At 37.8% G+C, this 13,880-nt stretch overlaps 1 protein-coding gene across 1 annotated transcript in view; it reads left to right on the forward strand.

The window, feature by feature from the left end:
* IL1RAPL1 (interleukin 1 receptor accessory protein like 1) overlaps positions 1–5,040 on the forward strand; it is a 701,170-nt gene extending 696,130 nt beyond the window's left edge. The window contains exons 10-11 of the mRNA XM_026047316.1: positions 2,998–3,168; positions 4,322–5,040. Of these exons, the coding sequence (XP_025903101.1) occupies positions 2,998–3,168; positions 4,322–5,040 (890 nt within the window). The remainder of the gene's footprint in view (positions 1–2,997; positions 3,169–4,321) is intronic.
* The last annotated feature ends 8,840 nt before the right edge of the window (positions 5,041–13,880 follow it).

Raw genomic sequence — 13,880 nt, forward strand, 5'->3', positions numbered from 1 at the left:
TATTCAGTGTCCCAGCATTTTTACCTCCATAAAACAATTAGRAAGATATGCCAAAGTTTATCTTCATGGACTGTCTTGACCAAAATCTTGAATGTTGAGTGGATKTGGGCAAATTGAAACATTTACAGGCTGAACACATCATCCATTGAGCACAGGTGGTACTTGACACAGCTAAACTAATCCAAAGTTCCTGTGTGCTCTCAGGCTTGCTATGCACTAACAAAGACATTTTTGCATTGAATCCATCTACTTTAGCCATATAAGGTCTGCTTCARATTTTGTTTCCGTTTTTATCCCATAATGGATGCAACAAAATTCCACTTTGATGGAAATTGCTGGGCTGAAGACCTCCATCCTTACTGTATTTTTCTGGGTAGGCAGCAGTCTGCAGCTGCAGACCATGTAACAGGAAGGGATTGCTTGTTCTTTCGCAAGGAATTGGAATTGAAAAACTTAATTATCGTCCCATTTACACCTAAATATTTTGATCTTTTACTGTTGCAGCATATTGTGTGTCATACTCAGCTGTGCTCACTAATTTAAGGGACATTTATTATATGACAGGTCCATAGACTACCTATAGGTAATGCAAGTCGAACTTTTTCTGATAGGTTTCTATAAAAAGGAAGTACTCTCAGAACAGTACTCTCAGATACAAAAGTACATGTAGTTATTTGCTTTCAGTCTCCATAGGAAATAAACAAAGATTCACATGAAATTATCAACATCCTTGTCCTCAGTAATTAGCAGGTGTTTTTCTTCCTACATGTGGGAGGAAGCAGGTAGTGAGTAAGTATGCTCCTGCTTTTGCTAATGCACAAAACAAATCTGACAAAAACAAATCTTTGGAATGGCATAATCTTTACTAAAGCCAAAGTGAAAGTAGTAGTCAATCATATTTCCTTCTGTGGATGCACAGATAGCAGACTGAACTGCTTGCTGATGGGAGGAAACAAGAAAATTGTCATGTTAAAGAGAAGTTCAAGAATCATAGCTTGCTTTCTTTTCCATTTGCATCTGTCTTTGTTTTTTTGACACTGAATGTTTAATCAGACCAAACTGATTTTATGTCCAAGTAGGGAAACATTTGGTTATTACTTTACTATCTATTACTGTAAGTAGTAATATCAAGTTCTTCATGACTTGATCAGAGCACAGATTTTCTGATGAAGTAGATGAAAGGTGTGCTGAAACCAAACTTTTTCATAGGAAAAGTATCTGTTCCAGTGACTGGTAAGCAAACACAAAACTCCCTGTGTGTTTGCTGAGAGCCTTGAAAGCCTAAGAGCAAAGAGGTTGCAGAGTTCCCTGCTGCCATGTTATGTGACCAAAGGGCTGACAAAGACGTGAGTCCCTGGTCCTGGACTCAGTAACTCAGCCACAAGAACCAGATATTTGCAGGCTCTCATCTACCTTCATTGTTTTTAAAATGTTTTATAGAATTGGCAATTCTTACTGCGGAGGTAAGAGTTTTCACTGTAATCTCTTCGTACCTCTTATTTGATCCATTCAGTGTTATTTCAAGCCATTGGCCATTSTATTCGGTGATTTTTTTTTTTTTTTWTWTATTATGAATGATTGTAATATCAGAAATACTCCAGAAAAAAATCACGAAAAGAACAAGCCATAGAAGACAGTTCTCTTTCTTTACTTTTCATGTTCCTTTTTTTTTTTTTCTTCATGACTAAAACTGTCTGACAAAAAAATATAYGTAAAAAAGTGCTTGTGGTAGAGATTGAAGGTTGTGATCAATTCATAGGGTTTGAAAAGTTGAAATTTTACCATTTCAGTGCTGTCATCTTCAAATCTTAGTGAGCATAGTAGATATGATTCCTAGGACGGAAGAACAGGCTATTCAAGATTAGCATCTTTTCACTGATTTCATTTATACACTTTGCATCCATACTGCATTTGACAGGCTTTTTCAAATAGGTGCTGCCAGACTACAAAAAAAAGAGTAGATGAGGAAAGGCCTGGCTCAGTAAATAACTGAATTCAGCATTGAACATATATAACATTATTTAGGACACACAGTAGAGTATTCAATCAGATCTCTTTTACAAGCAATTGATATTCTCAATAGTCTGTGCATAATGTTGTCGAGAGAGTTAGAAGGATGTTAACATTTCATTACTCTTGCCATTGATTTTTCTCTGCTTTCTTCACAACAAAAATCAAAACGTGACCTCTCTTGCACTGAGTTAGTTCCAGYGCACTTGCCATTATTGACCTCCTAATGAAAATTAATGATAGCTTCTTTGATTCAGTCTCTCAAGGCACACCAAACACACTGAAGAAACAGGCACATTTATTTCTCATATTGAAATGAAATGACACACTGCTAAATACCAAAATGTAAGTTAATGCAACATTGAATTTGCAAATTTAGGCACATAGAATTCAAGAGATTTAAACTGCATCATCAGGAGCTGATGCTGCAAAGTTTTATATGCAGTAACAATTTCAGACTTGGAAAGCCAATGAGTATTAYAAGTAAAGCTACACCTACACTTAAAACATTTCAGCCTTGGGCTCTAAATTATCTTTATAGGACAAACTTGGCAAGACTGAAATGTTTTTACCACGAAGCAAGGACAGTTGTACATTCACTTATTTCCATGCTTTCCTTTTTATTTTTGAAGATAGAAAAAAAAATATAACTGCTCAGTGACATTTTTCTTCTGTATGCATAAGCTGTCCCCACACAACTGAGTGGGTTTCCGTAGTATAGAGCCTTGCACAGTATAGAGTCTGATTTCAGTCTAAGGTAATGAATCCCTTCTCCCTTGTATATGCATTTTGGGGTTTTTTTAAGGATTGACTCTATGAAATAAAGCAAGGAAGATGAAAATATCTGGATTCGTAGCCAGCAATTAGGTGAAAATTTGGCATTGTTACAAAAAAATTTGCTATTTCCAGGGAATTACTTAGCGGATGTGCAAGAATGAATTCATCATTCCAGTAAGGCTGGCTTACTTTCTTCTTCTTTTCCTTTAGACAACAAAGATTATGATGCATATCTATCATATACCAAAGTGGATCCTGACCAATGGAATCAAGAAACTGGAGAGGAAGAAAGATTTGCTCTTGAGATCCTACCGGATATGCTTGAAAAGCATTACGGATACAAGTTGTTCATACCAGACAGAGATTTAATTCCCACAGGAAGTAAGTCATGTCCTGATGCACAAGTGTTTCTTAAATGGTAACTACAGTGATTGAGCATGTGGATTTAGTGTCCTTTCTATGCCTTCAGACTGTCATCTGTGAGTTTCCTCTGTTGTCTTAGGGAAGACTCAGTGTGAGCCAACAGACATGCTTAAGGTGTACTCCCTAGAAGAGATAATTACTTTTTAATTATTGTATTATTTTATTGATGGTGAGACAGCAGAGAGAGGGCCTCTCTTACTCTCGTGCTGTGTGTAAGCACAGGAAATGAATTAGGTCAATATTTTTCCACACATTTGTTGTAGAGTTGCACATCTAGGAATCAATATAGAGGTCCTTGTACTCTGTTTCCGACTGTCTGGAAAGATTTCAGTGATTCAAAGTGGAAAAAAAAAAAAAGGAAAATGTTGCTATATTTTTTCCAGACATTTCCAGCAGAAAGGAAGAAGCTGTGTTCAGATTAAGGCAAGAACTGAGTAATAATGCCTGCAGTAGAGCAAAGCAGCRAATTCTGTTAGTGTCCACAGCAGATAAATGTATAGAGCTTTCTCAGAGCTTGAAATTTTTCTTTCATGCAGTCCAGCCTATGGTTAATTTTTTGTAAATCGTAGTAGTCTTCATACCTTCAGAGTATCCGTTTAGCCACCCACTAAGTTTTGTATATTTTATTAAAGATAAGATGTTCAGTATAGACACAGCACAACACTAAACATATTAGGATGGATATTTTTTAAATCTATAGCAGCGCAAATATTGATTTGGAGAAGGCAATGCCCTCTTTCTTTGTATGTGTATGTCAGGGGCATAAAAGGACAGGAAAGCTCCAACCCTGTAGGGTTAGATGCACACATTAGGGTAGCATTTGCATTAGGGATTGATGCACACAGTTGCTGCTCCATTCCCTAGCTGGGTGCCTTCTGATTTGTAAAGGGAAAATGGTTAKGGACATACTTGTTCTAATGAGTACACAGGCATGAGTATCAAACCACAGCTCACACACAAACACTTAACCAGGAGGACTTGGAATTTGCCACTGACATTTTAACAGGCTGCAGTGACCTCTTCTGACCTCTTGCTCTGTCRTGTTCCCCCCAGCCGATGGGAATGTAGTATTTCCCAGGATTCATTTTTGAGTAATTGTCTTATTTTGTAGCCTATATTGAAGACGTGGCAAGATGTGTAGACCAAAGCAAGCGACTGATCATCGTCATGACACCAAATTATGTGGTCAGAAGAGGCTGGAGCATCTTCGAGCTGGAGACGAGACTTCGTAACATGTTGGTCACAGGTGAAATCAAAGTGATACTGATTGAGTGCAGTGAGCTCCGAGGAATTATGAACTACCAGGAGGTCGAGGCCCTGAAACATACCATCAAGCTTCTCACTGTCATCAAATGGCATGGGCCAAAATGCAACAAGTTGAATTCCAAATTCTGGAAACGTTTACAATACGAAATGCCTTTTAAGAGGATAGAACCCATCACACATGAGCAGGTCTTAGATGTCAGTGAGCAGGGGCCCTTTGGGGAACTGCAGACAGTCTCCGCAATTTCCATGGCTGCTGCCACCTCCACTGCTCTTGCCACTGCCCATCCGGACCTGCGCTCCACCTTTCATAACACATATCACTCGCAGATGCGCCAGAAACACTATTATCGAAGCTACGAGTACGATGTACCTCCTACTGGCACCCTGCCTCTTACCTCAATAGGTAACCAGCATACCTACTGCAACATCCCCATGACACTTATAAATGGGCAGCGACCACAGACAAAAACTAACAGGGAGCAGAACCCAGACGAGGCCCACACAAACAGTGCGATCTTGCCCCTCTTGCCACGGGAGACCAGCATATCCAGCGTCATCTGGTGACAGAAAGGCAAGGGGACACCAAGTCCGTCGAGTAGGAGCGGAGTGTGCAGTCCGGTGCCTGGAACTACATCCTCGACTGCTGCTGTTAAACATGCATTACAATCGAATAACACACGAGGAAAAACAGGGTCTTGTACATATGTTTTTTGCAATTTCTTTGTAGCATCAGTCTTCCTGTTTTACCCATGTCTATTCCATTCACATTTTCAACTTTGTTTTATATGTCATTGGAATTTGTATATTTACATTTTTTTAAATGAAGAGACTGCTGTATAGATAGGAAACCTTTTGGCTCCGCTAGTATAGTTTTAGACTTATGTTTCTTTCCGTTTTTAACCTCTCTTGGGAATACTYGGACAAAGCGATGTCGATGCCAGGAGCACGATCCGTTCCATTGACCCGCCTAGCCTACCCACGAAGGCCATGCCTGCCACAGCTCACCCATTTGGAAGAAAACCTGTTGCTAGAAGGACCCCATCCATCACTGAGCACTCCGGCCTCGTTTCTCCTCCCGTAACAGGCTCCACTCCTTCCCTGCCCTTGCGACAGCCCCTCTCGGGGCAGCASTACAGCCCGACCGTCCAACACGTCACTCAGTAGATACTCGTCCAACACCAGAATGCACCCAGTCTGTATCAGTTACTTCGCCGTAGTCACTGCAGAGTGTGTAGAAACTAGAGATGGTTTTGGGGTTTTGTTTCTGGGGTTGAGGGGAGGGAGATTATTTTGTTTTAAGAATGAGTTGACTGTATCCCTTTTATAAATATAAAAGCGAACCGGGATTTTCACTGTTCCTGGAAAAGTATTTAATGTGGTTGTGGGTTTTATTTTTTAGGCTTCTGGTGGTTTCTCTTTCCCCCAACAAAYCCCTGCAAAAAGGGTCATTTGCAGTTGTTAGGCAAATAAGGCGTAAGGTACTGAAGTGCAGTGGGTCTTACTGATATTGACGGTGATGACTTCCAAACCAAAGGGGAATGAAAGGACACTGTCATAGATGGCTTGTCACTTTGTATTATAGAAAGTGTTATTTTCTGAGAAAAAAAAAAAAAAGTAAGAGCAAAACATTATTTTGCTGTGGATTGCAGAGACCTCACAGACTGTATTTGCTTTAAAATGATATATTCAGGATTAAGAGATCTTCTTTCATTTGGTTTTAGCTTGTGATGATACATAAAACTTCATTAACTTCAACATGATTTTAGTAAGAACTCAGGCAAAAAAAACCCCAACATGAATACCAACAAATATCATTGTTTTAAGAATAAACATTATTTATACAAAATTAATATTTAAATCACACCTGGAAGTATTAAAAACAATTTATTCACTTTAATGAACAAATAAATTAGTTTTATTTTTAATGTATTATTCCATCTTTGAGGACTTGCAAATTACTCGTGCACCATGGCTGCCAGGGAAGAAGAAAAAAAGGAAAAAAAAAAAGCACTACATTTACTTTTGTTTATCTTAAATAAAGTAGGCATCTCACTCCTACTTATGTTTTAAACAATGGAAAAGTCCTTTCTGGCTTTAGAAAGAGCAAGGAAAAGTAACTGATATTTTATAGCTGTAAAATATAATCAGGCCAAATTCTCAGCTAGTCTCCAGGAGCCGGGACAGTTCCCAGTTGTGGTGCCCCGTCACATCATCCTGCGTCTTCTTTGCTCCAGCAGAAATGTAGCTGGTATACTGGAAGAAAACAGATCTTACAGTCTATTTCAGTAATTGATTGGCTTCAGATTTTTTTTTTTTTCCGGGTAGCTGACTGGTACCGCCCAATATAACAGATGTGTGGGGTTTGTTCTTTCTAATTGTCAAAATGGGAATAGTGTAGCTGATAATATTTTGGTCTTATCAATGAGAAGTGAGTAGAGAGTGGGCAAACTGTAGCTTGGGGAATGTTTGTGGGAGTAATCTAGAACTGACAGTGTGGGAGGAAATCACTATGATCCTATTGTGAAAGTCAAGAAACCTCAGTGTCTGCATAACAAGCTAATKGAGCTTTGGGATGTGCACTGATTTTTATTTGCTTAAAAATGTTTATTTCTCTCACAACTTGCTTGAGTCCTTTCGTAAAATCTGTTTTTTATTACAGTGTCTCCCTCTGGACATGTGCCAAACATCCACAAAATGGAAATGAAGCTGCCAGGCCAGATAAAATTTTAAGACAGCTTTGCACATTTGGTTATTTTCATATTGTAAGAAAGCTATTATTTATTTCATATTACAAACATCTGTCAGGCACTGATGACATTTTCCTTCATTCACTTGGATGCCAGATACCCTGGTCCCCTCAAAAAGCAATGCATTATTCTTTCCCTTTTCCCTTCTTCTTACATGCCCTAGGGTAAAGACTGGGATGTGGAATAAATGTAGAATGTAATGATCTTACCACAGTCACACTTAAACCATTGATAGGTGTTTCTTTAGCCACACAGTAAGTACTTTTCTGTTGTTCTGTTTTTAGTGTAGATTTAAGCACTTTGAATAGCATGATTCAGGGATTGATGGGTATTCACATTACTTTTTAAAAAATTCGTATAATGTTTTGTCACAATATTAAACAAAAGAAAAACAAACAAAACACACACACACACAAAAACTGAAATAAATGGAGAAGCTGTCTATAACTTTAGAAACTTTCCTCCTTAATATTTCTCCTCTATGAACAACTCCATGTGGGAAAGAGTGAAGGAAAACTGTTGTGTGTTCACGTGCTCTATGTTTAATAAAAGTTCTGTTGGAACGCAAAATAAAATGAAAAGAAAAAAAAAAAGAAAAGAAAATCGTCATTGCCCTAGTGCTTAGGCTCCATCCTTTTCTGGTGAAGATGTTCAAGTATTTGGCAACGCAGCCTGAAGTGTGCATGCAATAGCCACATGTAAAGGTTTAGCCATAAACCAATAGCACTTTATTTTTAAGACTGTACAGTGTAATGATTGACAAAAAAAAAAAAAAAAAAAGAAAAAGAAAAAAAACTTACTCCGCCTGGTCAATAACTTCGGGTTTCTACACGGATTCTATGCACATGGATTAACCAAATGCGGTGCTTTGTCTTTCTAAGGCTCTCTCTTATCAGGGCAGTCCTTGTTGTAAATCCACAGGACTTTTCTGCACAATCCATGGCAATTCGGGGTGCAGATCCTCCCGGCAGCACGTAAAGCTGGACACATATGGGGGACCCTGCAGGATGCAGCCAATTAGCACAGAGGCAAATTACATTGCTGGGTCTGATTCTGTTCTCAATTGTAACAACATCAATTGAGAGTAAATCTTATAAAGCTGAACAAGCATAAAATTGATTCATGTGAGAGAAGGAAATTGGAAAAGCCAAGTGAAAAGCAACTCACAGGTGCAGATGGTTGGAAAGAAAGAAGTAGGAAAATGTCTCCGGAATCTTAGCAGGGGCTTGGTCCTCACTTGGTAGCCAGTGTTAAATGCTTCAGCATCATTTCTTTCAATTGGATTTGTTTGCAAGCTAAATATGTTTAGCTTTATTTACATTTTTCTATTTCTGCACAGCTTGTTTGTATGTTACATAATGGGCAAAACCAGCTTCAGCATAAATGGAAAGCCTGTTATACTTGTCTGATTAAAATTCACAAAATTTTACTTTAATATTGTGCATTAATGACACTTTTTGATTATAGTTAGAGCAATTAGTTTTGAGGAAAACTGTCCTGGCAATCAGGCTTACTTTATTCTTTATGAAAAAAAGAAAGAAAGAAAAGAAAGAAAAAAAAAGTTAACAAACCTAAAGAGAGTTTTATTAAAATTGAAAGAAGGAAGAAAATCACAAAACTAAACAAAAAAGGGATAAAGGCCAATGGAGAAGAAAGGTCAAAATATCCACTTATGTCTTTACTGTATTGTGGCTTTTTTTTTTTTTTTTTTTTTTCTGCTCTGCAATGCTCTGCACTCTGGCTGATCTACATAAAGCCATTGGCTTTTCTGGGAATCCTCCAGATAAACCAGCAACATAAATGCAGCCTTACATATCTAATCTCTTCCAAGCAGTTCTGTGTTTGTTGGTAGTCTAGCATCGACTGAGTTTTTGGTGCATCCTGTGATAATAAGGGTGGCAGAAATCTGTCAGTGCTCAAAAATCTCCTAAACAGGTTTAGTTCATTATCCAAAGTAGCTCTTTTTCCTTTACACCCACACCCAGTCTTGTTTGTTGCTATTAGTAGCCTTATTTTTTCTTATTTTTTCTCTTTTTTCTTTTACTTTTCCAGCAGAATCAGAATCAGAAAAATATCAGCAAATTCAAAGCAGTGAATGTCCTTGTAACTGCAGCAAGTTTCCTAGCACTTTTTTTCTAGTGGTCACAACTCTTCATCTCCTTAAATAGCCAATTGAGGGGTGGTTGAGGAATTAATAATTTATGTGTGTGCATTGGGAGGTTTATACACTGAATTTAAATATCTATACCAAGCTGTCACTTGTGATGGTGGCCCATTTCCCGATTTTTTTTTGCTGGTCCATTTCCTGTTGACTCTGGCTGTAACCTCAAGGAGGATGTGCTGACAGCATCACACTTTTCCAGATGACCTTTGCTTAATGTTCCAAAAACACAGAGCCTTGTGGGGTAAAACTAATAGAAATATTTCTACTATTAAGACTTTTCCTATACTTTTTTGTTTCTTTTAAATCCTGTTGCAGAAAACATTAGATCTTTGCTCTGTACTAATAAGCTCTGTGGTGGGAGGTCAAGTGTCCATAGAGTTGCAAAACATTTTGGATAGAAAATGCATAGACAGGTCTGAAACTGAAAAAAAAAAMCATGTAAAAATCTAGTGGTTGCTCATTTTTCTAAAAATGCACACGGAGATTGGGAACTGTTCAGAGAAGAATTCTGTTTGCTATTGTCACCAGCCACCTTTCAAAAGCTTAGCAGCCTGCTTGCATTAAATAGCCAACAGTTCAGTTAACATAATTCTCAAAACATCCCACAGCTAGTTAAGATATTTTTATTTTGGTAGATTAAGAGTAGCATGAAATTCTATCATCTAAATGTTATATGAGCTGGATAATCTACATCTAGTCCTGAGCTTATAAAAAGTGCACACATCTCTCTGCTGGGTGGTTGGAATTAGAAAATAAAAAGGTGGAGTAAAGTCTGAGAGTTAAGATTTTGATGGAGATTTTTGTTGTTGTTAAGAAACGTCTCCCGTCGGTCAAACCATGATGGAGGGAATATACAAATGAAATGGATGTGCTGTTAAACCTTTTCTTTCTCTTTTTATGAAATATTAGCTTTCTTATTCCTGGGCTTCAGTGTGGAGTCCTAGTGCRCCCGTGCAGGTGAAGGTGCCACAGTCCCAGTCAGTCCCATGGCAGGGATGCGTGGGATGCTCACAGGGACCCAGGGAGCTCTGGGCTCAGCGCTTCTCCTCACTGCTCTCTGCTATAGGCAATGAGCCAAGAACATAGGAAGGTTTAACATGAGTGACTGCAGCCTGATGAGCCGTCGGTGGGGCCAAGTGCAGGTCCCTTGCCACCCAACAGTGGGAGTAATGCACTGGAGAGCACACAGAGCTTGCATCTGATGTAAAGCTGCAGAGTGATCACAGACTTGGAAACAAAAATGAAAATAAGCAAAGCAAAATAAAAGAGTATTGGAATTGCAAAATCCTATTCCAACCTGTTTTTGTAAGGGTCTGTGTTTTCAAAGCAGGCTATTTTCCCCTTCAGTTTTGTGGAAAGTTTACTGAGAGACTGTTTTAAATTTTCTTTTCACTGTTTGCATGACAGATAAATCACAGGGAGAGATTGTACTTTTTTTTTTAGAAAGTTCCATTCTTCACTGCAAGTTTAAGAGGGAAGTGGCAATGAATTTACAGACTTGGAAGAAACAACAGAATTTGCCAGAATTAATATTCTCTGGTGAACAGCTCACTGCAGCTCTAATTATGTACTTAGGGACTTTTCAGTAGACAGTTTAAACAATTACTACTATACATGTTACTTCAACTTCACATTACAGTGGTGTACATTTCTCTTGCTAAAACCCAGGAAACATCAAGTGGGGTAATTAGGTAAATACAAAGCAGAAAGGGAAACAGCCAAAGTCACACATCATCTTATCATGTGTTTTAGCAAAATTAGAAAGGTCAGTGATGTCAATTTCCTTTTCTGAGATCACGGACCTCTGTCTACCCCAACAAAACTTATGAATCTTTGCAAAGAGGTCATCAAGGGAAAAAAATTTGCAGTAATTACTCTTTAATCTAAGTTAACATCTTAAAAAGTACTTTTGTGCTATTTTGTGTCTACACCCTGATATATTAATATGCAATCATTTAATCATAGGACAATAAAACTAAACAAAATAGGTTAAACTATTTAAAAAGTATAAAAAAATGAGAATAAAAAAGGAAGTCCCCGGTTTTGATTACAAGGTGATGTGTTGTAAATAGAGACAAACCTGTAACTAGATCATTGCTGGTGATCTTGTGTCACAGCAATGTGACACGGCAGAAGTCCAGTGAAGACTTGCTTGGTCTTGCAATAACCAGGTGGGTGGTAGACACACCTACTCTTTATGTAGCCRTGGGGAATCACATTCTATACCTGTAGAACATTAGATAGCCAGAGTTTCCCAGATACTTCCTTCATATCCTGGGCACTATCTCAAATCACTTCTATGGTCTTGATGGAAACAGGAGATATTAGTACAAGGTGATAGGAGCTAGCTGAATGACAGATACATCTGCCAGAATTGCTGTCGCTGTGGGTAGTGATTAATGTCAGCTTTCTCCTCTTGCCTTTTTACTCTTCTCATCTCCTAATCAAAAGAAATTATGAATAATTCTTACTGCAATGAACTGATTTCTGAATTTTTTTCTTTTTATTTTTTTAACTGTTAGATATTTGAACAGAGAAAATCAGCAGCAGAGACTGTATTTGGAAGGAATCGAACCTCTTCTTTACAAAACTATACTGAAAAATTTCCTGTAATCTCTGGCCTCTAACCTGTTATATTTCTTTCAAGATGCGGATAAACTGCAATCTGGGCTTAAAGGGTGAGGACAAACTGAACTGTATATTCGCATCATTTGCAGAATGCTTTCATTCCTTTTTGTTCCTTTTATTTCTTTTTTTTGCATTATAATGAAAAAAAAAAGACAAGAATGGGATACCATTGTGCTACATTGTTTGTGCTGAAGTAATCACATTGAAGAGAATGAAAGTGAGCTCTGAAGAACTAAAATATGGTAGACATTAACTGGGCTAAAAATCTCCAATTGCACCATTTTAAAGAAATGCCAGATTTCCTCAGCTCCCATCTCAAGCAAGAGGTGTCAGAAGGAATATGATACTTTCAGGCGTCAAAGTAACCAGAGTACAGAAACACTGGGTGAGCCTCATGCCACACATCCACTGAAAGAGCAGGTTCCTGAAATGAGCATCTCCTGAAAGAGCATCTTCAGAAATGAGATGTCTCATTTCAGCCTTCATATTGCTTCTTCACATTGCTGACTAATGTTCTCCAAAATCTTGAAAAAATAAGTAAAATCACCTATTTCAAAGCCAATGTGAATCACTTGAAAAGTGTAATGCCTCTGATTGATAATCTCAAATAGCCCCCCTTGGCACACAGATCTGTCCTTTTTTTTTCTTTTACTCCTCCTGTCCTTCTGCCCTAACTGATTACTGTTTATAACTTAATCTGAGTGTCTTGTAAAGACTTCATCTAGTTTTATTATATTATTCAACAAACACAGAAATAGATTTCATATAACATCTTGATTTTATACTGAAGGCTTGTGGACTATTTAGTCCTTTTTTTATCTTATCTCTGTCTTGTAACTCATAGTTTTAGTATAGGGAGCTGCCAGGCACTGATGAACAGTGCTGGGCAGTGATGCAACAGCTAAACAGATGCTAATAGACAAATAAGAAAACAGACACCTCAACTCATACAAAAAGATGGAATTAACATTTTATCCAGCTTGACCTCTAAAATCCATTTATCCACCGATACGACTCACAACAATTTTGAGTAAGATATGAATTTTGCACATAAAGCACATTATTATCTGTGCAGTTATTAATATTATGTGTCTATTCATAATATGTAACATTAAGCATATGTGCCACTTTTTTAGGGAAATAGTCTTATTAGAATATAGTACATGATCAGACTTTCTTCAGAAGATAAGAAAACAAAATGACCAAAATTCCTTTACAAAAAAAAGAGCATATGCCTACTTTGCAACTGTAGAAATACTTCCCCTCCTTCACTTTAACTAAACAGCTGTAATTGTAGTACAAATAAGAAAACAAAAGTCTGTGAGGAAATGTTTTATTCTAATGTCAGCTGCAGCATYCTTTTTTACCAGTGGCAATTTGTCCAGTAGATTTCATTTCTCTAATTTTATTCTGTTATTTTACTGACCTAAATGGGAGCTGGCTGCACGTATGCAACAACATAGCTCAACCAGAAACAGTCACTTCTTGGGAGGGTAAAATCCACTGTTAACAGCTAGATAAGAATCTTGCTAGGGCACTTTGGTATTAAAGATTTCAGTTGCCTTTTGCATGCACTCCTGTGAGCAGGCTATAGACACTGGCTCTGTAGCTCATGCTGAATCCATGCACATACACTACAGACATAAATGAATATTTACCAAATTTCGCATGGAGGGAATGAAAAGRAAAAAAAGAAAAGGCAGTGTGTGGTTTGGGCTCAGTCTTTTTCGTTTGCTCAATGGTAGGTAAAATCAAAAATAATTCTGTTCAAGTCATGATGTATAACTGATGTAAAGAAGAGCAGAATCAGGCCCAGAATTTGTAAACACAGATTTCTAATTACTCAAGTAACTAACTGCAGACGC

This window comes from Nothoprocta perdicaria, unplaced genomic scaffold (genome assembly GCF_003342845.1).
Source record: "Nothoprocta perdicaria isolate Ctin4 unplaced genomic scaffold, notPer1 scaffold_49, whole genome shotgun sequence".
Taxonomy (NCBI): Eukaryota; Metazoa; Chordata; class Aves; order Tinamiformes; family Tinamidae; genus Nothoprocta; species Nothoprocta perdicaria.